We start from the raw sequence: 25,695 nt of genomic DNA, 5'->3' as shown, positions 1-25,695 counted from the left end.
GGAGTCCAGTGTTGTAATGAGCAACCAGATCATCAGGGGTGAATAAATTATAAGTGTTGGAGGAGCAGAAGGAGTGAATACTTGAAATGAGCATGGTAGAGTTGATATTCTTTATATTCCTGAATGAGATGAATCGTGGTACTTTAGAGATAGAGAGAGTGAGTTTCACAGTGAATGAGATGAGAAAATGGTCAGTTATGGGTAGGTCAGCAGCTGTAAAGTCAGAAGGAGTAATACCAGAACAACAGATTAAGTCCAGGGTATGTCCTTTTGAGTGTGTCGGAAAAGTAATATATTGCTGGCATTCAAAGCTCTCTAAGATGGAGGAAAAGTCTTTAGTAAGAGGCAGATTGATGTTGTCCATGTGGATATTAAAATCACCCAGCAGTATTATGTTTGATGAGAGAGAGGATAAATGAGTAAGAAAAGCAGCAAAGTCATTTAAAAATTCACTGTTTGATTTGGGGGGGCGGTAGACAGTAGCGATGATGGTTGGAGTGGGCCCAGATAACGTGCAGACAGCAGATTCAAACGAGCTAAAAACAGGAACAGTCACCGGCGAGACTTTCCACTTCTCGCGTGTATGTTGTAGCCTTTAGGGTGTAGTATAAGTAGATGAATTGGGCCGAGTTTCCCGTAATGAGCCTGATGAGTTTTATCAGGTGTGTTTGATTAGACTTACAAAAAGGGCATGCTGGGTGCTTCAGGAACAGGGTTGAGAAAGAATGTTTATCGTAACACTTAACTGCACATCAACCCAAGTTTCTGCAGATAATGCAGTTTTACACTGTATTCCTTCATGTGAAATGCATGTGAAATGAAATCTGCCATCTTTGCTTGTGGGAAATTGCTGGAGGATAATAATGTCACAACACTGATTGACGGATGAACACCAGGCCTTCAGTAGTGAGCATCTTGAGCTGTGATGTCGGGAAAACATGTAAGTCCATTTGATATTTTTAGAAAAATAATATATGAAATACTTGCATTTAAACAATTTTGGCTTGAAAAATTATGTTTTAATTATTAAAACACGTGGCTGCTTTCGAATGTCTGTCAAAGAAAATGCTTTTTGGCTGCTGAATTATGATTGGTGTAGTTATGATGTTTAACAGTAGGCTAACTGACCCATGTCAACCCTCTAACCCTCAGCTCTTTTTATAGATGTAGGTCAACTAGTTTTTCTTGTATCTTTTAAACACACAGGGCCAGATTTACTGAACAGGGCAAATCCACGTGTGTGGAAGTTCTGTTGGTGATCTACTGTCTGAGCAAATTCAGAATTGTGTCAGGTAAAAAATTGGTTAATTCATGTTTTTTGGGGGCGGTAAACAATGGTGCAAATGCTACTATGGCTGCGTAAAGTCCAGGTTAAGTCCAAGTTTTAATCCCCTTCTCTCGCTAACTTCCCTCCGTCTCGTTCAATCGGATGTCCGTCATTGCTTACGTTGCACAAGATGGTCTCGTGCCTTGGAATTTGGATTTTTCCACCACGTTCTTGAAATAACATCTGGAATGCCAATCAAAGTCGGATGTTCAACCTATAATATCCACCGGTCGGATCAACCTCAGCGAGACGAGTCATTTGACATTACTTCCAAGATGTCGACAAGTCCGGCTTCCATTGGGAATAAACGTAAAACATAATACCATCGTTTCTGCTTTTCTTCAGCTGTTTTCAAAGTGATATGTTTTTTTTTATTCTGTTTATGCCATAATTGACACAAAAACACGATATGCTCTTGTTTCGTGGCAAGGCGACTTCATGTGGTCAACTTGTGAATTGTATGGCCTCTTGTCTCCTTCCCTGTGTACTACTTCAGCAGGTGTTATACATTTTTGGTTAGGTTTGCCTTCAGGTGGCTTTGCCACTACTTGGCTTGTTTATAATGGAACGGCCTTGATCACTTGTGGGTAAGGCCCTGTCCCAAATGCCACCATAAACTCTTGTGGTCTAGACGTAACGCTGCTTTAACTCTCAGGAAGAAGTCTGCTGCGTAGCTCGACAAAACTACACATTGAGGGTGTATATCGATTGCAAAGGGGGGCGCTCGCGGGTACCCTTCTGAAACCTAAAAAGATTAATAGACACATGCACATGCAGTGGCCAATTCCACACATGAGTGCATATGAAGTTAGATATTTGGGACAGGGCCTCAATTAAGAGTGAGCACTGCGGGTTGCTGTTGTGACGTCACAATCATGTTGCATTGTGGTCTATGGAGCTGCCTGACGTGTACATATGAGTAGACTCACTCCCTCGGTCAAAATCAAGGGGTTGAGGGTCTGTCCAAATAAACATCTCACTTGACAAAGTTGACCGCACTTTGAAATGTCTGCGGGGAGTCCCCCGAGAGGAAGTGCGCAAGTGTGTCTAAAAGTGGATTAAACACAGCCACTGATTAGCGCAGGCATTAGTCTCTTAAAATAATTCAGTGATTATCTCAATGCAGTTTCTTGTAGGGATGCACTGATATGAAAATGTTAGCCAATAACTGATCATTCTTTATATCTGAAAGCTAAAAACTGATATATTGGCAGATAAATCTAAATCCATATTTTATATAATTTGAGAGCATGATTACAAAAACAAGTCTCAACATTAAAGGGATACTTCACCGCTTTTTCATATTAAACTATGTTATTCCCTTAGGCAAGGCAAGGCAAGGCAAGTTTATTTATATAGGACATTTCATACACAATGGCAATTCAAAGTGCTTTACATAGAAAGGAATTAAAATAGGGCTAAAAAATGCATAAGAAAAAGAATACAATGTAAAGAGAATTAAAAGTAATAAAATGATGATAACCAAAGAAAAGAACAGGTAAACTAAAACAGTTATAAAAAAATTATTTAAAAAATGATGCATAGATAAGGTGCAGTCGGACGTACAGTGGCACAGTGCTCATTCAGTAAATGCACAGCTGAACAGATGTGTTTTGAGTCTGGATTTGAATGTGGCTACTGTTGGAGCACATCTGATCTGTTCAGGAAGCTGGTTCCAACTACGGCTGGCATAATAGCTAAAGGCAGACTCTCCTTGCTTTGAGTGAACTCTTGGTATTTCTAACTGACTTGATCCGGCTGATCTGAGTGATCTGTTGGGTTTGTATTTAATCAGCATATCTGCAATGTATTGAGGTCCTAGGTCATTGAGAGATTTATAAACAAGTAATAGTACTTTAAAATCGATTCTAAATGTAACTGGAAGCCAGTGTAAAGACCTGAGGACTGGTGTGATATGGTCATATTTTCTGGTTCTGCTCACAATCCTGGCAGCAGCGTTCTGTATGAGCTGCAGCTGTCTAATGGTCTTTTTGGGAAGGCCAGTGAGAAGTCCATTACAATAGTCCACCCTACTGGTGATGAAAGCATGAACGAGTTTCTCTAAGTCTTGCCTGGAGACAAAACATCTAATCCTTGCAATATTTTTCAGATGATAGTATGCTGATTTAGTTATTGCTTTGACATGACTACTGAAACTCAGGTCTGACTCCAAAATTACACCAAGATTCCTGACTTGATTTTTTGTTATCAGACCTTTAGCCTCAAGATACGCGTTCACCTTGAGAATTTCATCTTTGTTTCCAAATGTAATGATTTCAGTTTTGTCTTTGTTTAACTGAAGATAGGTTTGGCACATCCAGTCGTTAACTTCATCAATGCATTTGCACAGCGAGTCAATGGGGCTGTAGTCATTAGGTGACAGTGCTAAGTAGAGCTGGGTGTCATCAGCATAGCTGTGGTAAGCAATATTGTTCTTTTTCATTATTTGGCTCAGTGGCAGCATATACAGGTTAAACAGGAGAGGTGCTAGAATTGACCCTTGTGGGACTCCGCATGTCATGGACGTCCACTCAGACTTATGGTCTCCTATACTCACATAATAACCTCTCCCTTCTAAGTATGATCTGAACCATCTGAGGACCATCCCAGAAAGCCCGACCCAGTTTTCCAGCCTGTCTAGAAGTATGTTGTGGTCAACAGTGTCGAATGCAGCACTGAGATCGAGTAGAACCAGAATTGATGTTTTACCTGTATCAGTATTTAAGCGAATATCATTTATAATCTTTATGAGCGCTGTCTCTGTGCTGTGATGCGGTCGGAAACCAGATTGAAAATTGTCAAAGAATCCGTTTGAGTTTAAGAATTTGTTTAGTTGATTGAAAACAACTTTTTCGATGATTTTGCCTATGAAGGGGAGATTTGAGATTGGTCTGTAGTTGCTCAGTATGGAGTTATCTAGATTTCTCTTTTTCAGAAGAGGCTTAACTATTGCAGTTTTAAGGGCGGTTGGAAAAGTCCCGTAGAGAAGTGAGAAGTTCACCACTTCTAGGAGATCTGCTTCCAAACAGTTAAACACACTTTTGAAGAAAGAAGTGGGGAGTGCGTCAAGGGTGCAGGTTGATGTTTTAAGATGCTGTACTGTGTCTTCTAAAATTTTACCGTCAATTGTTTCGAAATCAGACATAGTAATTTTCCGAGGGTTTGGTCTGATCTGACTGACCCCAGAGCAACTAGAGGATGTGCTGATCGCCTTTCTGATATTTTTGATTTTCTCTGAGAAGAAGGAAGCAAACTCACTGCATTTGCTGTCTGAGAGCATTTCTCTGGGAATGTGACTCGGGGGGTTTGTTAGTCTGTCTACAGTAGCAAAAAGAGTGTGCGTGTTGTTTATGTTTCTGTTTATAATATTTGAGAAGAAGGTCTGTCTAGCTTTGCCTAGTTCAACATTGAAAGCATGAAGGCTGTCTTTATAGATGTTATAATGGACTACAAGTTTTGTCTTTCGCCACTTTCGTTCAGATTTTCTGCATTGTCTTTTCATTATTTGAACTGCTGTTGAGTTTCTCCATGGTGCCTTTTGTTTGCCACTCTTTTTCCTGACTTTCAGAGGGGCAATATCATCCATTACACTCTTAACTTTTGAGTTAAAGGAGTCAAGGAGAAAATCAACAGAGTCTGCAGATATGCTTGGTTTTAGAGATAAAGCCTTCATAAACAGCACATTAGTGTTCTCATTTAAGCATCTCTTTTTGACAGAGACAGATCTAGCTTCAATGGCAGGAGTGATTGATATGTCAAAGAAAATACAGAAATGATCAGACAGTGCCACATCCTTAATAACAATTGATGAAATGTTTAGACCCTTACTGATAAGTAAATCTAGAGTGTGTCCACGATTGTGTGTGGGTCCATTTACATGCTGTGTCAAATCAAAAGTGTTAAGAACAGTCATGAGCTCTTTTGTTGTACTGGATTCAATATTATCTATGTGAATGTTAAAATCCCCAGCAATAGCAAAACAGTCAAACTCTGAGGAAATTATTGATAACAGTTCTGTAAATTCCTCAATAAAGGCTGGAGAGTACTTTGGAGGCCTGTAAACAATGATAAGCAGGATGCGTGGAGAACCTTTTAACACAATACCCAGATATTCTAGAGACAAATAGTCACCAAATGATACTTGCTTACATTGATAGAAATCTTTAAAAAGAGCAGCAACACCCCCACCTCTCCTAACAGATCTGCAAACACTCATAAAAGTAAAGTTAGGAGGGGCTGCTTCATTTAGGACTGTTGCACTACAGTTTTCTTCTAACCACGTTTCATTTAGAAGCAGAAAATCTAGGTTGTTTGTGGTTATTAAGTCGCTGACTAGGAATGATTTGTTCTTAAGTGAACAGATGTTTAAAAGTGCTAACTTAACAGTATTAATTTTTTCACCCACATTAGTCTCAGTTTGACAAGTGACAGGCAGCAGATTATATTGGTTTGTTAAACGGCCTGACAAGGCCTTAGACTTTCTTTCACGTAACAGAACAGAGATAGAGAAAGAGGCAGGCACACTGGGTTCCCACTTGTTTTGTAAACATTTGATAAAGGTACTGTTATCATAGCGGGGACCCAAAACACATCACTGAGAGCTGGAATCAGTTGTTTTTGGTTCACCTACAACAGATGGAGGCGGGTGTGGGCCCTGGCGTTGTGACCGAAGAAATCTCACAGGAGGAGGGGGAGCTGGGCCCACAGGCTTTGGTGGTTGTGGGGCTCGACGCTTTTTGGTTGATATCTGGGGGCTCGCAGCAATTGAGTGTGATAGTCTAGTTCCAACAAAAATCAGTTCCTCCATTTTCTCTGAGAAGCCCAGATGCGGGGATGCTGGAGAGAGGAATGACATGTCCGGTGAGAGGGGCTGTTGCTCTGGTGTTATCGGAAGTTGAAGTATGTTGTCCTGGCTTTGCTGTCCATTTTCAAGAAAGTCATCTTTGGGTGCTGAATCTTGGAGCAGTTCTAATCCTTCACAGTCTGTCTGTAGTGAGCTCTGTGGGCAGGGCTCAGCTGGGAGTGTGTCCATGAGCAATTGTTGTGGCTGTGTGGAGTTCTCATTGTCCTTGTGGGATGTGTCAGCCGAGTGTCCATTCAGGAGCTGAAATGAAGTCCTGTGGTCATCCATACTCTGTATCAGGTTGAGTGGGTTAAAACACACAGCTGAAGGATGATGAAGGGAAAAATAAATATTGTCCTTTAGCACTCTTGCACCAAGTTTGTTTGGGTGGTGGCCATTTGATGTAAACAGTTGTCTCTGACTCCAGAAGAGATTGAAGTTATCAATGAAGTTCACTCCATACTTCACTGTTCACTCCATACTTCCCTTAACTAAAACGAGTTGATACACTCTCTCATTTCTGTCAAAAGGGAGATGTGAGGGAAGATGTTTCGGCCGGGACTTTTTACTGCGCCGAGCCGAAGTACTCTCAGAAGTGCTAATCCGCCATACATTATAGTTCTCCTTTTTAATCCGATTAGAAACGCGCCACGTTTTATTTTGTCACCATACTTGATCGTTCAACTACTCGTGTAACTGTATTTAAATAGGGGAAACGTGGAGGTGTTTGGTACTTCTAACTTGATCTCTGTTTGGTTCCATAGTGAATGAACTGGGCTTAGGGAGCTAAGCTAAATGCTATCAGATCATCACCGCGCGTCAGAGAGATTAAGTGCACGCACTGAGACGAGAGAGGTATGTATCAACTTGTTTAAGTTAAGGGAATAACATAGTTTAATATGAAAAGGCAGTGAAGTATCCCTTTAAAATCCGTATCCCAAGCACAAAAAAGTATAATGTTTTCATTGTATAATTTTATGTAGCCGATATGACAGATTTGAGCTGCACATGAATGTATTTTCCTTTTTTTAAGTGATTTCAATCCATTCAAACCCATCATGGTGAACAGTCACATCTGAAATGTCTCGGCTGAATAATACATTATTTATCAACTAATAAATCTGCCACATTTTCTTATCATGCTGATAATGAAACCGTTAAAAATGAACATATAGATGTCAGTTCTAAGTCCGTAATGCAATTGCATTGCAAGTCTAAGGAGACTTATACATTGCATCGGGAGAAATCCAATTATCTGTTATTTCAAGCTGAAATAATTTTCTGTTTCAATGCTGACATGGCAAACATAAAAGTCCAAAACACTTAGTATCAAGTCAAACTTTTTAATGAACGTATAACACCAGCAGTTATGAACACATTACACAATATTATCAATATAACAATCTGTCACACAACACAATGAAATTGACAAGATGTTCAGCATTTGATAAACGACACAGAAACATTTTACAGATGTGCTGGTGTGTTTCTGTGCTGGTTACCACTTACAAAACCGACAAAATCACCAATGTTTATTTGCTACACCACACAGATTTAAACAGTCTGTCAATAGTATAAAAAATTAAAGGCAATTGACCGTCGAGCCGCCAGTCAAAGACTGCACCAATTTTAATACCAAAGACATTGTCAATGTGTTCTTGTGCAAATTATGGATTTCATTTGCAATTACAGGGAATGCATTACAAATCTACACTGTACAAAATAACATCTTCATAGCATTGGGAAATACTTATCCTGAGACCTGGTACGCAAAACATCCGTCTGATAATCTGCCATGTTTAATATAACGGTGATTACGGACAGATTGTGCTGACCAACACTATATGCATCATGTGTGGAGGAATGCAATAGTGCAAAAATACTCTTCATATCTTCCATACTTTAGGAAGCTTTCCTACTGGAAACAGTCAGGAGTGTAAATGTTGTGGCACGGGAAGGTGAAACATGAATACACATGAAAGTGTTCATCATTACAGCAAATATGGAATGATTAAGGAATTGTGGTAAAACAACGAATCATTCAACCTGCTAAGAACATGTCCTTCATATTTCACTCAAAAAAATGTAAATAATAATACAAAATAAATATTTATAGGATCCTCAAGATGTTTTGCATTGTGACTTTTTTTTTCCATGCAGTTAAGCACAATTCTCATAATATATTACTATCAATAATTCTAATTACTAACATTTTAGTTGAGTTCATTATTGCAATACAGTAATTTTTGAAATACCTTAGAGTATAAAACAGGACATTGCAGCAAATTTAGGCCTATAGAAAAGCCGAAATGTAAAACTAGTTATATCACTTATTAAACAAATTATTAAAATCTGCATAAAGGCAGTGCAACAAATACTACTTTGATAAATAGACATTTTAGTGCTTCATCATCATCAAAAATGTCACAATGTAAAAAAAAAGTGTATGTGTGTATATAATTATGTATATATAAATGCACACTCATTTATGTACATATTTGCATGTGTAAATATACTTATATCATTTATCTTGTATATAAATATAACATTTTTCTTACATATATACATGCATGATGAGTGCATTTATATGTACATAATTATACACAGCACACACACACACACACACATATATATCATGTAAACAAAAACTTTTATTTTGGATGCGATTAATGGCGATTTAATCGATTTGACAGCACACAAAAAAAACATTAATACTTAATATTCAGCTTTTTTTTCCTTTTGATTTTGAGGTGAAATATGAGACGTATTTCTTGACAGATTTTGTGAGATTCGTCCAAATGCATCGTAAACATGTTTTTAATGGTAACTTTAAAATGATAAAAAATGTTGGTGTTTGTAGAAAATAAAAACTCAAATCTTAAAGAAGGTCCAGAGCTTTTAGCAATAACTTTAAAGCAACTAGTCTGAAAGACTGCAGCGAGAAGCAGGTCAAATGCAGTGGGCAAACCCGCGTTCTGCATGAATGCCGCAGAAATCAGCCGATAGCTGGCGTGGCTTTGCATACCCTTCAGATATGGCTGCTTCCTCCTGTTTTTGGTGGCGACTGCAGTCCGCGGACGGGCACATTAGGTTCCCTCTGTGGTGTCAGGCCCCTGTGGTTTGCGTTTCCTCACTGAGCTCTCTGCTGCCCCCTGCTGCTCGCTGCCACTGCCCGCTCCGTCTGGCGTCGGCCCTTCCTCTTCGGTCGACTCGTCACCGGACGCTCGCTCTCTCTCGCTCTCATTGTCCAGGTCAGACGCGGGCTTCTCCTCCACCTCTTCCTCTGACACTTCCTCTTTCACAATCACTACAGCAGAAGTACAATAACAGGTTCAGGAACAACTCTTGAGTTTATTGACCAAGTAAAGATGCACAGACAAGTAGAGCTGGGCGTTACTATTAAATATGCGCAATATATTTACAGTGATTTCAAAATATCTGTTCATTTTGTCAATTTCAGTAAATCGATTTAAAACCACATTTTATGTATAAATTGGGGATGCCACAATTCTCAATATAATATTGAACCGTTCGGTACGGCATTCACAGTTTAAATCACGCATGTGAATTGCGTTTTTTTCGGTTAAGCATTTAATTCATTATTTCGGTTTCTCTCCGTTTTAAATATTTCTCTCCGTTTATTTTGGCTCTGTTTGAATGTGTCTGTGAGTCTACGCGCTGATATGAGCAAATATCCAATCATATGCACTAAAGTTAGGGGGTGTTTGTTTAGCTGCGTTTTAAAGCCTTGCCGGTCAAACATTTAATTCACATTTTACATGCGCTGAGCGTGTACGCCTGTCAAACACACGTGATTACTCGGCTAAGTAGTCTTACTGTGCTAATACTGTCAAACACACACAAGGTTAACATATACACAGTCGGTTATGTCTAAAGTGAAAGTAAAATCATGTGTGTCTGTATGAGATGTGAACAGGTCTTAGCAGTGCAGAGATTGTGAATACTTCTAAAATACTTCACCTCTAAAATTATGCTTTTAATCAATGTACATTGTATATTGAAGACTGTAGTTTTAGCCTACATTTATTCATTCAATGTTATTCTTAAATGCAACTGTACAGCTCTGAGCTACTGTACATTTTTATATTTATTTATTTAATATTATACAACACACTAGGAAAGTGTACAAGGTTTTTTTTAAAGTAAAGTTTAAGTTAGGTTTTTCAAGTCTTTTAAGTAAAATAGAGATCATTTCTAAAAGCTTTCTGTTCCTGTCGCCTAAGAATTGAATAAAAAAAGAAGCAAAACCAAGCCGAACCGAAAACTGTGGTTAAAAACCGAGGTATGTATTGACTGTAACCGTGGACTAACTGTATTGTTGCATCCCAAGTGTATTTTATATATATATATATATATATATATATATATATATATATATATATATATATATATATATATATATATATATAATATATTAGTGCTGATGAGAAAATGTATCGTGATTATTCGCATCCAAGTTATAAGCTTGTTATAGTTAAGCTACACACACCTGCATGTATATTTAAGAAATTATTTGCATGTATATACTGAATAGATAATTTATCTGTTTTTAAAAGAAGTTTCTTCTGCTCATTAAGCCTGCATTTATTTGATCAAAAATACAGAAAAATGTATATTGTGATATTTTATTACAATTTAAAATATTTGATTTTCAATTTATTCTACTTTAAATGATGATTTATTTCTGTGATTAAAGCTGAATTTTCCGGATCATTCCTCCAGTCTTCAGTGATCATGATCCTTCAGAAATCATTCTCAGATGAGGATTCATTAGGAGTGTTGGAAACAGTTCTGCTGATGAATAAAAGGTTCAGAAGAACTGCATTTATTCAAAATAAAACCATTTTCAAATAATATAAATCTCCTTTACAATTTAACACATCCTTGCGGAATAAAATTATTGATTTATTTCAAAAAAAGAGAGAGAAAAAATGACTGACCAGTAGTGCATATTGTTGTTACAAAAGATTTCTATTTTTAAAACATTTGCTTCTTTTTTTTTTTTTTTTACTTTTTATTCATCAAAGTATTATAAAAAAGTATCACAGGTTATGAAAAAAATATTCATCAGCAGAACTGTTTCCAACACTCCTAATGAATCCTCATCTGAGAATGATTTCTGAAGGATCATGATCACTGAAGACTGGAGGAATGATCCGGAAAATTCAGCTTTGATCACAGAAATAAATCATCATTTAAAGTAGAATACATTCAAAACCAATTATTTTAAATTGCAATAATATCACAATATTTTAAAAAAAAGTATGTATTTTTGATTAAATAAATGCAGGCTTGATGAGCAGAAGAAACTTCTTACAAAAACATTACAAATAGTAATGTGTCCAAACTTTTGGCATGTACTGTGTTTGTGTGTATATGTGTGTCTGTTGTTATTATTAATTTATTTAATTTATTTTTTTTGAAGGCCAGTTTGCTACACTGTGATATTCAAAGTTAATTTAAACAGAAGAAATTCCAGTATCTGCAAAAACATTGTAAAGTTAATGAAAGTAAAGAAGTTCAGTGCAAAGTAAATGATAATAGTGTGTGTAATCTCACCTGGTTTGTCTTGTCTACGCTTTGGTCTGGATGGCCAGATGCAGTCAGCGATCAGAACCAGCATCTGATTGAGAGATGTAGCTTTAGACCGAGTCATGATTTCAAACCCACCAGTGGAAGTTCACTTTTAAAAGTTTGATCCACTACATGTGAGAACCACCCACTGTATCCTCAAAAGAGCCGCGGAATCGACCAGTATTACGCAACTCACAGTTGTATAATGTGAGAACATCTTTATTTCAAAATGCATTATATAACACCTTCTGCTGCAAGTCATCATGCGTCAGTATGTGCGAACTGCTTCACAGAGCGCTCGCGTTAGATGAAGTCAAGTGCACTTCGTTGGGTCCCTTTGGTAAATGGTCTTTTTAGATCTGTACCAGGGACGGTCCGTTTGCAGGAAGATTATGCATGAGATACTTTCATGCAAAGAGTAAAGCTTATCACTTTTTGCTTTGAATATGAATAATACATCAACACATCTAAACTGTGAAAATGATGTTTGTAGACTTACCAGGCCGAGTATCAGTCCCATAAAGAGTGTGATGATGGCAAATATCACATACGAACCCCAGGAAGGAATACCGAGAATATTCGTCAGGTACGTGTGGATTTGCTGGTTATAAGGACAAAACGGGAATATATTTTATAGACATAAAATGAAGTTTTCTTCATAAAAAATAGCTCAATAAGGACATAAAGGTATCAGTAACACTTTACAGTAAGGTCGCATTATTTAACAATAGTTAATGCATTAAGTAACATTAATAGTGAGTAGGGTTGCAAAATTCTGTGAATTTTTAACGCTTGAAACTTTCTTTGGGAATTAATGGGAATAAACTGGGAATTTGCATAAAAAAATATAATCTTCAGCAGCATAATCTTGTTTAAAACAACCAGATTCAATGCACTTTCAGTTTAATTTCTACTCTACACATTCGTCAACACACACACACACACACACACACACACACACACACACACACACACACACACACTCACTGCAGGGCTTTTGAGGCCACACACCCTGCATGCACTGTGCATTCCTCCATAACATAAGCCCCTTTCACACTGCACGTTGGACCCGCAATATTCCCGGAACATTGCCGGGTCGCCTTCTGTGTGAAAGCAACCACGTCCCGGAATTGATTACCGAATTGAACCCGGGTCGGGGACCTAGTAACATTGCGGGATTCGACCCGGGACGAGCGCTGTGTGAACAAAAGCCGAAACTAATGCTGCAACGTCTACGTAGTTATCGTGCGACTCCTAGAGCTTGTTTCTTCAATAACACAACCCTGCAGTGCCAGAAGAGCTAGTCAGTGTTTTAAACGCAGAGAGTGTTCGTATACAAAAGAAACTAAAATTAAATAAGCAGAAATGAGCGCAAACTGGACACAAGTCGAGACCACGGAGCTCCTTACTATCCGCTCTGAAGCGGAGATCGCTCGCCATTATACGTCACATCCGGATGTCACGTGTCAACTCGACCCGTCACTCGGACCGTTACGGGTTGTGTGTGAAAGCGCACATATTACGGTATTTCGCTGGCAGTGTGAATGGACCAAATCTAGCGGCCCGGGAACAAATGCCGGGTCGCATTATCCGTGTATTTGCCGGAATCGCAGTGTGAAAAGGGCTATACACATATGTTTACAAATACCGAAAAAACTGCAAAGCTTAATTTTCAGCATCATTACTCCAGTCTTCAGTGTCACATGATCCTTCATAAATCATTCTCATATGCGTTTTTTTTTTTTTTTTTTTTTTTTTTCAGGATTTTTTTCAGGACTTTGATGTTGAGTGTCACTGGCCCACCGGAGGGCCCACAAACATTACATTTTTAAAACAGTAATATCCTATACTAACCTAAACTTTTGACAAGTTGTGTATTATTTGAAACCTTGGTCTCTACTTTTCATATTTGGGGTTTTACAAAAATATATTATAAAGGAGCAGTAATTTATCAATTTGCAACAATAATACTTTCATGCTCATAAGGTATGTTCAGACCTTTATTTTGAAATGGCGATGAACAGAAAAAATCATGAAAGATAGGTAGAAACCTGTTTGTTTTCATGTCAAGAGTAAACATTAATTTTTTTGAGAAAAAAGATCTGAATTTTTTTTAAATATAAAGAACAAAACATTATTATTATTATTTATTATTATTATTATTATTAGAGGTTTAACTTCTATCAAATTCTGCCAAACTTCCCATACTACTTCTGAATAGGATGTTTACTTCATAAATTGTATGAAAAATATTGTGGCACCCTCACATGATAAGTAATGGAGCTTGGCTGTCATCTGACTGAAAGCTCATTTTTTGAGATATCAAACTCAAATTTTTTAAATTGATTGATTTTTCTTTTGAAATTTACCGGAAATGTTTCGCCCCTTTGCAACCCTAACAATGAGCAATATATTTAATACAGTACTTATTAATCTTTAATAATGTTATTATAAAAATACAACTTTCATTGTTAATGCATGTCAGATCAGGTTTATTAAATTATATAAACCAACACAACTTTTGTTTTTAATAATGTATATAGATTTTTAAATGCTTTAGAAGTATTTGTCATTATTAGAGTTTCAAAAAAATTACTCCATATTTGTCTTGTTTTCCAGTAGAACTATGGAAAATATTCTTAAATCAAGATATAATTACTTAAAAAGCAAAATAACTTAAGATGATTCTTGTTTTCTGAAAAACATTGATCAAAATTAAGTAAAGTTTTGCTTAACTTTTTGGTCAGAAATGACCAAAAATCTTTTATATTTTTCCTCTCGGTCAAAAATGGGACATGGGAAAAAAAACATCAATGGGAAATATGAAAAAATACCAAAACTCAAAGAATCTTTTGGTGGTGCATATCAGCCACGGTGCAGAAAAAAGTGCACAGCAATGAAGGGATGACAGTGACACTACATTTTCAAGATCTAAATAGACACACACACACACACACACACACCACACACACTGTATATAAACTAGAGTGACTATAACATAAAATATTACATAAATTCAACCACAATGCAGGAAAAAAAATAAATGGCAAGAAAGAGGTTACACAGGAGTACAACACACATACACACACACACACACACATTATACACACGCAAATGAATAGATGTGGCTGTAAAAATTTGGTAAATTTGAGCCAAAAGACTCATAAGAGGTTAAAATCAGATTAGACCCAGATTAATAAAGCAAATGTTTTCTTTTTTTTGTGGTTACACCAGGGCATTGCATACATTTTCCTTTGTTTACTCTGACCAGATGGCACTAATCTACTTTCAAAATTTTAACATGGAATATTGCTTTAATCGAAAATTAATTTCAATGTTACAATTTTTTTTTAATGATTTTCAATGGGAAAAACAGCTCGTACAAAATGGTATAAATATTGCATAGTATCATAAAATCCCCTAAAAATTATAAATAATAATCAAAAAATATTATTGAACAAATATATTTGATGTTGGTTTTCCTGGGAAAAGAAAAAGTTAGATTTTTAAGGCTCTCTGTTACTTTTGACGGCGAAGGAGCCTTCCTAACCAAAGAGGACCAGAGGGTTAAAACTAGAAAGATATCTGCCAGTGGAGTCATGAAACCCCAAAACACTTTTTTTGAGATGTAAACAGATATGTATAGGCTGCACATCATTGAAAACACTAAGGGTACTCATTAATGGTATTCATATGTGAAAATAGTTATTTTTGCATTTTTCAGAGCGATTTCTGTCTTCCGGTTTGAAAAGCTTAGTCGGAGCAACGTCACAAATGCTGACGTCGGCACGGCCTTTTCGGTCCATGTATGGGCAGCTGGGCACATGCTGACGTCGACCGCTCCGAGCGATTCTCGATATATATTCATGACATGAAGCTCATTCAGTCCAATCCCTGCGCTGTAGTATGCATGCAAGATAATTTAGTTAATATGCATGAGACAGTCACTTCTGTCAGGCTCGTCTTCCATCATTATTGTAGAGATATGGTGGGGAAGTTTTGGAAGCAGCGTGCGGAAAAGTCACGGAGGAAAGCTGGGCGTTGTGCTGATACGAAGTAACGTAAAGGGCGCCGAGCGAGCTGTAACCGGCGCCGTCTGTGGAAGCCTTTGCTACAAAGGCTCGGTAAAGTAAAATTCACCTGAGGAATCGCACGCCGAACCTGCAAGCGTTGACTATCTATGTCAGGAGTGCAAAATAACCAATCTGTAATCTGTAGGCTAATGAACAAAAGCCACGTCCTCTCCGTTTTATTTGTCGTCACAGCCATGCACTAAACCGCATGTGTTCGGGCTCTTAGTGAAACAGTGTCTTGCATATTTGGACAAATATAGATTTAGCTGCCGAGTGATAGACAGCGCGGATCGTCACGGCAACCCAGCGCGCGTCACTCTGCTTCAGATGCGCGGTCGAGACTTGCTTCAAACCCCTTCGCTTTTACCCCGATCTAGAATTACACATCTCTATCACATCGCATGTTGGGTGGTTCACGTTCTCTTATCACGTCGGCGCGTTGTTCATCTTGCCAAACAGCGTGCATATTTGGACAAATATAGTTTTATCACGTTTGCAAAATATTTCGTCATGCAGAATAACATTTATTTTCATTTCTCACTGAATTATGCTGGTTTGAACTTTGAAGAGCTGAATGATTTGCGATCTCTGCTGCACGCCACTCATAGCTCTCTCATTCGCTGTACTCATCCCTCATTTAATCTCACTGTGGTAAACAATGCCAACGTGAACCAAGAACATGTTTCAGAACCGCTGTAACTGCTGCTGTTGGTATCGCTAATCTTAATGCACCTACTGACACTCCCCTATTTATGCAAACCATTCCCTCTTTCCACACAATACCATCCCACCTTTTCACAGTCGACCACTCCCCTTTTAACAAGCTTTTTCAAATCGAAGGTGTGAAAAAACACCGCTGCAGCAGGGGGGTTTCATGACCCTTTAATAATCTTGCTTTCACTTCGAATTAAAGTCAATTTTTCTGACCCAATCGGCAGATTTTCCCCTGCTTACTTTAAGCATTTTTATTTTAAAAAAAGATATATATTTTATCTTGTCATTTTTCTTGAAGTAAATGCATTTTCATTCAAGAATATTTCGATAAATACTGAGAAAGTGTATTAGTTGCGGTGTATGTCAACTAATGTTAACAAAATAACGTTAAAATGTAAATAATAAAAATATTGCTCTATAACTCAAGTGTGCCGCTGCAGACTGTGAATGCATTAATTCAGTTATAATGGCTACTTTGATATTTTTAAGGTGTTTTTTTTGTCCTTTTTGGACTAGTGAACATCATTAAAATATATTATTTTGTGTTACATGGGGGGAAAAAATGAGTAAATGATGATTTTAAAGACAGAAATGTTTCTTACTCGGATCCACACGGAGAGACGAAACAGATGAGCCATTCCTGACATCCTGTAATAGAATAAAACAGTTTTATATACAGAATTTCATGATGAAAACACATCAGCACGTTTGCAGACAGGAGGGGTTTTATTTACAGAAGAGATGATGGTGACCTCCATCCTGGCACCGGCTCAACCGTCGCCCACTTTCTGTCCACAACATAAGCCTGGATATCCTCAATAGTCCGTGATGATTGATATTTGCGGAAATATCCATCTTTAGCGCTGTGGGTGAGATGGGTTTTCTGTGTTATACTACAATGAAATACATCTGCACTTTTTAATTAAAAAGTGGAACCTGAAAGAACATTTTAAACGAGTTTTGTCATAACACCTGAGGGGAGATAAATTCAGCCATCCGAGGACTTACTGAAAAATAGTCGGCAGTATTGTAACCATAAACCTCCCACTCAGACCTGCAGAACAAAAGAACAGAGGACGGATATATTGATGCAGAAATGCAGATAGAAGAGCGAGCACATCCTATACAGGGCTAAAGAATCCCTTCGGCATGGGAAGGCGGTATACGGTCTATAGCGGAGCTGTAACAGGAGTAAAGCCTGACAGCTTCCTGACAGAGACACAGTAAAAGGCGTTTTCTCCCCGGCAGCTGAGATTTACAGGAGAGACCCATTCAGACCCGCAGCGGCTGGAATAACAGGACCATCTTTAGTGCATCATTAGGGCTTCAATCCAGTCTTTGCTTGTTAGTGTTCAAAGGGAATCGTCTAAACGGGTCTGGATTTAATGGGGTCTAGGGCTGGGCAATATCTAATAAAAAGTATATATTGATATTGTCAAAATTTGTACAATATTCGTTATATATCTCGATACGTTTGCAATTGCTTTTAAATAAAAATATTTTATTTTGCCCCCATTTAAAAACAACAAAAACTATTTAGATGTGAACAGTGAAAGCAGACCGCTGCGTTATCTGGTAAGGTTTTTGGGAAAGGCATGCATGTTGAATTTGAAATATTCGATAGTCACGATATTTTCAAATTTTACATCGTCGTCAAAATGATTGCGATATTATCGCAAATATTCGATACATCACCCAGCCCTAATGGGGTCCTATTGTGCTTTTGTGTCCATCTGTCTTTAGTGTGTAATGTTGAGTTCTTCTCTATATCAGTGTCAGTGTTTCTGAACTCCTGAAACGCCTCCATTGTAGTCCCGAGTATTCTTCCGGGAACAAACATGTCACAATATTCCTCATTTAAATAATTATGCCGAATAAAGGGGTGGGGCCTGGATGTGTTAGTTAGTTAGGTCCCTATGATTTCTAAGAAGTGGAAAACTCGGACTGAATTGCAGAATCCAGTCATAAATGCAATTTAGTGTATTAAGTGAAATTTGTCAAATTTTGTATGAATAAATAAAAAGCAGGTCCGTGAATGCATGAAATTCATCTCCAGAGCCGCTCTGAGAGTCACTTCATCAGCGCTTTACCGTTTCATTTGAGGAAAACTATCGTCATATCATATTTGGTTTAACTTGAGGAAAATGTCACAAATATATATAACTGTTTCTACTGTACAGTAGAAATTAGCCACGTCTCAATATAATAACACCTAATAATAATAAATAATTATTAAAAACTTTAATTTTTAAACTTGTTTTTTTAATGAATAATCCATTTCTCTTCCATTTTAATTTTAGCAGAAAAGCTTTGCTGTGCAAACCTTTGTTTGACAAAAAAGTTTAATTTCATTTGATTAAAAGATCAATTAAATTAATGTTTTCCCATTAATTTATTAATATCTGATTTTTTTTTCTTTTTTTCTTATAGAAATAAATAAATGATTAAATGTATTTCATAGGGCCTTAAATTTGTCATTTTTGTTAAACTTAATAAATGTAAGTAAAATTGTACATGTTTCATGATTTCAATTAATTAGACATGCTTTTTGATTAATAAAATTGTATTTAACCATTAAAATTCGTTTTTGGAAAAATAAAATAAAACAGATTTCATAGGGCCCTAGTTAGTAGTGTTGAAACTGGCGGTTATGGTAAGGGGCGGAGCATTTCCCATACATGCTGGAGGAGCTTGACCAATCACAACACACTGCTCCAGCTGACCAATCAGAGCGGAAGGAGGGGCTTCATAAAGACAAGAGCTAAATAGAGCATTACTGACTGACTGCAAAGAGGAGCTGCAACAATGGAGAATATGGGGAAATTACGTCTTAGAAGCCCCAACACTAAATCAACACTTAGTAAGCGGTCCTCGTCAATAATAAATGTTTTCATCTGCTTATGATGTTATGGTGCACATCAGAAATGGCTGATAACTGCAGTAGGACTTAGATTTAGGGTGCTTCTCAATATACCTCCTCGTTTCCTCCTCCGTCCTCCATCCTATGACCCGGAATCCGATGGAGCTCAGCCATCTTGTAGGAGATCTCAATTCTCGAGGATGGAGGAGTGAGGAGCTTCCTGAGGAGTCGTGAGCGAGGATACACTGGAGTATACTTTGCGGTGTTTTATCGACTAAACGTGACGCACACATTATTCTCCCCCTTCACATCATGCCACAGTTTATTAATCATTATTATTATCTTTACATGTACAAGACACAAATATGTCAAATAACAACACCTGACAGTTGCAGAATTATATTAAAGCACAAGAAAATGAAAACAAATAGAAACTAATACTATACAATGAATAAAAAGCAGTTAATAACTGGAATTCGTTGTTAATAATAACTGGTAATATTAATTAAAATATGGACAAATGTGGTATTTTGTGGAGGCTGAAGCTTACAATATAAATAGTTATCTCTAATGTTCAAGAATCCCGACTAAATCCAGCGGTGCAGAGTTATCATTTATTGACGACACTTTGAAGTGACGCTAAAGGGAGCGAGGATATATCATTTCACTTGAGTCAATTCCTCCGTCCTCGCGTCTTTTCCTCGCATCCTGAAGGGGGGGAGCTAAGGAGCGAGGAAAGGAAGCTAAGAAAGGTAACAAGGATGCACAAATAAGAATTGGGAAGCACCCTTAGTGAGATCGGTCATGTTAAAAGCACAACTCAACCCCGCTGTAGTGAGTTAATTTGAGCCACATGACAACTCTTAAAGAGACGCCGAGTCTGTAAAGAGCTCAGTGTGTGCAAACAATCCAGCAGTGTTCCCTCCTTCTCAAATGCCAGACACGCCGCAGATGATCAGATCAAACCGTACGCAAACCATCCGTTCACGCTGTTGATGGTGTCACACACACAGAATTAGTGTATTCAACAGCTCTGAATGTGGCTCATCCGCTTTCATAGTTTCAACTCAATAACTGCATAATGTGAAGATGTTTGTGCACTGATGTCAGAAAATTACTATAGTAATAACAGTAAATTATGCAACTAACCCTAAACCAAACCCTAACATGTAGTACATGTAGTTAATTAATATTACTCAGTATTAAAGAAAGGGTTACACTTTATTTTAACAGTGTAATTATAGATTTAAGTACTGAGTAATACTATAGGATTAGGGTTTGGTTGAGGGTTAGTTGCATGTAATTATGCAAAATTACTGGTAAGTATGTAACATGTAGGTAATGTAACAAGGAAACTGTCAGTAAATTAAAGCGTTACCACAAAGTGTACAAAAAAAATCTAATAAGTATTTTAATCACTGGATTAGTCAAAATATATGCATTACCATATGGTTATTTAATATATATAATGCATAACTTAGTTAAATAAATACCTATATTAAGATATATTTTTGTTTGCTTGATGTACTGTTTTTTTTTTCTTCATACTTCCCCTAAGATGGAAAGCTAGTCAGTCAAACCTGGTTGTTGTGTAACATCCACCCTGCCCACTGATATGCCGAGACTTTTACTCTGTCCTCCCAGATTCTCCCAGTCTGCGTGTAAATGTTGGCATGCCGGGCACCAAGGTGCATAACTGTAATAAACACATGAAACAGAGCAGCAATTCATTTACATACATAGATGCATGCATAAATCATATATTATTTAACTTCCTGCATACTGGATGTAACTAAATGTGGGCGTAACCCTGAAGATGTGTTCACTGTAGGTCAGTATTAAACACAATATCATCCACAATATTTGCGCATATAAATTCTTAATGCACAACACGATGTGCACTTATTTGCATTATTGCAGAAGACATATTTATAAACACTTCCGGTTGCATATACTTCACTGCACATCAAGCATGTATTGTTGTTGTTATGATTTCGACACTGTAACGGAATAAACTGATACACCGCATCGCGACAAATCATGATCTGATCAACGCAACTCAATCATTCAGAATTTCAGACGATAATCCTGCAGCTCGCGGATCAGATGAGATCACACACACACACACACACACATACTCACAATTTGATCATCCACTCGCCCTGCAGGATGAGCGTCCAGTTCGCGTCGGCCACGGTCAGCACATGATTAACCTCCGTCTGAGCGTTTACACGACACACGAGCAGCAGAAATACAGCAGAGATCCGACATAAACTTCTGCCATATTTCTGCATGTCCGCGCGAGCCAGTCCCGCCATATTGCTGCTGCAGGAGCACATGATTCACCACAAACAGGAAATACAGCAGCGGCGCTTAAAGCTAACTCTACAGATGTGCTTGCACCTCTGCACAAACACACAAGCCTATACACACAATACTGTTACACATTACACGTTAAATAATAATTCAAGTAAACGTAGGCTACTATGATGTGTATATAACTATATTATTATCATTATTAAATACTTATTTATAAATATATGAGTGTCACAGCAAAACGTCTGAATACTTCGGACCTGTGATATTTCAGTTTTTCTTTTTTAATAAATCTTTTTTGCAAAAATTTTGCAAAAATGTGTGTGTGTAAATATTATATATATATTATATATATTTTATATTTGCTTATAATATTATATATATGTATATATATATATATATATATATATATATATATATATATATATATATATATATATATATATATATAATAAAATTGTATTCACGTAGTGTATAAAAATAGTTATACTTGTCAAAATCCAACTCTGTTAACCACTTGAATTGGTGATTTATATTAGCTAGTAGAGGGTGTAACGATACCCTCATGTCACGATTCGATACATATCACGATACTGACCTCACGATACAATATTATTGCGATTCTACTAGACATATGGTAAAAGATTAACACATTGGACAGTGATGACACCAGGATAAAATATTCATGATTCTGAAGCTGGAAATACATAATTATTTTAGACAAATGCTCGCACTCTGTCACTGACTAGATACATTTAAAATATTTCAGGTCACTTTTTACTGGTAACATAAGACAATTGGCATTATCAGGACCCACAAATATTCCCCCTATTGCATTATAATAGATTACATTCAACGTTTTATCTTGCATGAACTGGACACAATACATATTGTCACTCTCTATGATACATATTGTTGCGTTTTTGTATTGCGATATATAGTGACATGATATGTTGTTACACCCCTATGTGTTGTGAGTGTGGCAAGAAACCTTGCTTGTGTCTATAAAACTATATACAATAGTCTCCTCAAAGAAACCTGTTTAACGGTGTTATCTAATCTATATCCCACACACTGAATTAAGGATGGATTTCACCAAGTGGCATTATTTCCCATATATGTGAGAACTGTTCTGGGACTGCCTTACATAACACAAGGCTGTAGCAAAAACCTGTTTGATACAGAAATTATAACAATAAAAATGCTCAGATGAGGTTTTGTCCTAATCAATTTAATATATTTTGCTCCAGTTATTGAATTTGACTAAGTCAAACATGAAGCATATAGCGCATATATATATATATATATATATATATATATATATATATATATATATACACACTTATATAATGGCTACATTCATCTTTATGTATTTTAGTTGATGCTAGCAAATATAAACTAATACCGGTGTTTTTCTTTCTTGTAGGCTTCCCAGATGTGGAACTGAAACATGCATGAATTTGGCTTAATTATAAACAGTAATCATATTGTGTATCTGACAATATTAGAAAGTTGTAGACCTAGTTAATATTGTTGGTCTGTATTAATATTGGTGTATCCTAGGTTCATTAACTGAACATAAAGGAAAAGGTCATTTTCTAGAAATGAATCCTGCATGCTCAATTGAAGAGTGTATAAACATGAGTATATATACTGTCCTCAGTGCTGAATTGATAGGATTTAGATTGCCATATGTGGAGCAGAAAAAAGACTTTGGGACATATTCTTGGCTTGATTAGGATCACAATGTATGATATTGTCCATAACAAATAATTATGCTCTATATATGGTTGATTTTGTCAGGACATATGTATTTTTTTGTATTAAATGTAATTTAGTGAAACAAATACCATGATGTACTATTTAAATACTTCACAATATTTTGGTTACACTTTATTTTAAGTTGTCATTGTTACAGTGTAATTATATATTTTAAGTACTGAGTAATATTAATGAACTACATGTACTTACTATATAGGGTTAGGGTAGGATTAGGGTTTGGGTTACTTAGGCCTCGTCCACACGAAGCCAGCACTTTCCTAATCCGATCTTTTTTTCCCCTTGTTTCAAGAAATATCTGCGTCCACACGGGATTAAGAAAACTGACTAAAAATGATGTAGTTTGCATGCCAGGCCAGTGTGTGGCGCTGTAATTCTGCCACAGAAATACACTAAAAACAGAGAAGAAGAGTTGTGGCTAGAAGGGGTATAGCAGTGGTCGGAGGTGAGCCAAAATCTCACAATAAAATAACAATAAAAACATTTGCTACTTAACAGATGTTTTATTAATGCCTACACCTACCCCAACCCAAAACATACCCTTACAGGTATGCAGATACGGTCATTAAATGACGTGATATTGATGTGCGCATGCCCAGTGCCCGTAGTTGTATCCCTTACCTCTTTCACCGTGCTGGACATAGTGTGATGACATCACCGTTTCAGAAAATATACGGATTCGCTGTACACACGAAGACGGAAGATGATCGTTTTCAGATTTATTCGCTTTGGGACCCCGTTTCGAAAAATATCGGATTCATGCTTCAAAACGCCGGATCCGTGTGGACGAAACGCTGCTACGCAACTACCACTTTGATGCTTTGAACTAAATATATATATATAAATTGAGCGGTTTAGTCCAAATTTCCTAAAGATACATGATCACTTTATATGATTAACAGATTTTATGATCACATTTAAACATTGATCAACGTACAAAAACAGAAGCTCAACCGAACCTGCTTGACGCGTGAGAACAAACCTCTCACTGAAGCTCAAACGTGCTGCCTTAAGGCGAGCGTTCACTGCGAATTCGGACACTCGGGAAGTCGTGAGATATTGCAGATGCTACGAGTCATTTAATTTGATCATCGCTTCAAATCAGCTGGTACACGGCACAACTGTTTGCACCGCGAGACAGCCGCGATCACACCAGCTTTGGTGTAACACAGACACCGGAGCTTTCAATGTTGCTGCTATAGCTTCAGATACAAAAAATAAAGAAAAAATGTGTGCAAATAATTTGTTGAAAAGCAGAGAACAGTAGCCATTCCTTTCAACCGAAACAACCAGAGGGAGAGAGAAGGGTGCGCTTGAGAGAGAGAAAGAGTGTGTCGTGTGTGTGTGTGAATGCTGTATGTTTGCAGCCACTGAGCTAATTATACTCATAGATTGAGCCTATGTGACGTGCTTGTGCATGATTTGGCAATAGGGGACAGCCATATGCTGGTAAAAATCGGGCCGACTCCCCGAACTTTTAAAACATGTTTAAAAATTATCGTAAGGTCGGGAGGTACTCCTGCTCGGCTCGTCTCGTATTTCCTCTCACACGCTGCGAGCCGCGACCATACGAGCATCTACGATGTCCACACCATTTCTCCCGAGAAAAAAAAAAAATCTGCGAGTTCATACGACAGCAAAAATCGCATCGTGTACGCCCGCCTTAACACGAGAATGAACCTCATTGGTTCCTGAGGAAGCTCAAACGTGATGCGTAACACCAGAATGAACCTCATTGGTTCCTGAGGAAGCTCAAACGTGATGCGTAACACCAGAATGAACCTCATTGGTTCCTGAGGAAGCTCAAACGTGATGCGTAACACCAGAATGAACCTCATTGGTTCCTGAGGAAGCTCAAACGTGATGCGTAACACCAGAATGAACCTCATTGGTTCCTGAGGAAGCTCAAACGTGATGCGTAACACCAGAATGAACCTCATTGGTTCCTGAGGAAGCTCAAACGTGATGCGTAACACCAGAATGAACCTCATTGGTTCCTGAGGAAGCTCAAACGTGATGCGTAACACCAGAATGAACCTCATTGGTTCCTGAGGAAGCTCAAACGTGATGCGTAACACCAGAATGAACCTCATTGGTTCCTGAGGAAGCTCAAACGTGATGCGTAACACCAGAATGAACCTCATTGGTTCCTGAGGAAGCTCAAACGTGATGCGTAACACCAGAATGA

The 25,695-nt window shown here is 37.5% G+C and overlaps 1 protein-coding gene and 1 long non-coding RNA gene across 2 annotated transcripts; one reads left to right on the top strand and one right to left on the bottom strand.

Moving 5' to 3' along the window:
* The first annotated feature begins 605 nt into the window (after positions 1–605).
* Positions 606–1,761, top strand: LOC137090515 (uncharacterized). Its single transcript, XR_010907877.1, has 3 exons — positions 606–940; positions 1,207–1,292; positions 1,458–1,761. It is a non-coding gene; the product is annotated as an uncharacterized lncRNA (long non-coding RNA).
* Positions 1,762–7,499: 5,738 nt separating this feature from the next.
* tmx4 (thioredoxin-related transmembrane protein 4) lies at positions 7,500–21,772 on the bottom strand. The gene is made up of 8 exons (XM_067454923.1): positions 21,555–21,772; positions 20,993–21,108; positions 17,561–17,606; positions 17,287–17,415; positions 17,155–17,200; positions 12,265–12,366; positions 11,751–11,814; positions 7,500–9,477 (listed from the first exon to the last, which is right to left on the bottom strand). Exons 1-8 carry the CDS (start codon positions 21,749–21,751, stop codon positions 9,257–9,259), a joined length of 921 nt encoding a protein of 306 aa, XP_067311024.1. The 5' UTR covers positions 21,752–21,772; the 3' UTR covers positions 7,500–9,256.
* Positions 21,773–25,695: the final 3,923 nt, after the last annotated feature.

Source organism: Pseudorasbora parva, chromosome 10, assembly GCF_024679245.1.
Source record: "Pseudorasbora parva isolate DD20220531a chromosome 10, ASM2467924v1, whole genome shotgun sequence".
NCBI lineage: Eukaryota > Metazoa > Chordata > Actinopteri > Cypriniformes > Gobionidae > Pseudorasbora > Pseudorasbora parva.
Note: the sequence above shows the minus strand (reverse complement) of the source record. Positions and strands in the feature narration are given on the sequence as shown.

Bases quoted from the DNA above. Each gene is read 5' to 3' on its own strand.
- tmx4 (XM_067454923.1), bottom strand. From the start codon at position 21,751: ATGTGCTCCTGCAGCAGCAATATGGCGGGACTGGCTCGCGCGGACATG. The intron at 21,109-21,554 runs GTGAGTATGTGT...TGTTTATTACAG, and splicing joins GGCGAGTGGATGATCAAATT to TTATGCACCTTGGTGCCCGG. The intron at 17,416-17,560 runs GTAAGTCCTCGG...TCTCACCCACAG, and splicing joins ATACTGCCGACTATTTTTCA to CGCTAAAGATGGATATTTCC.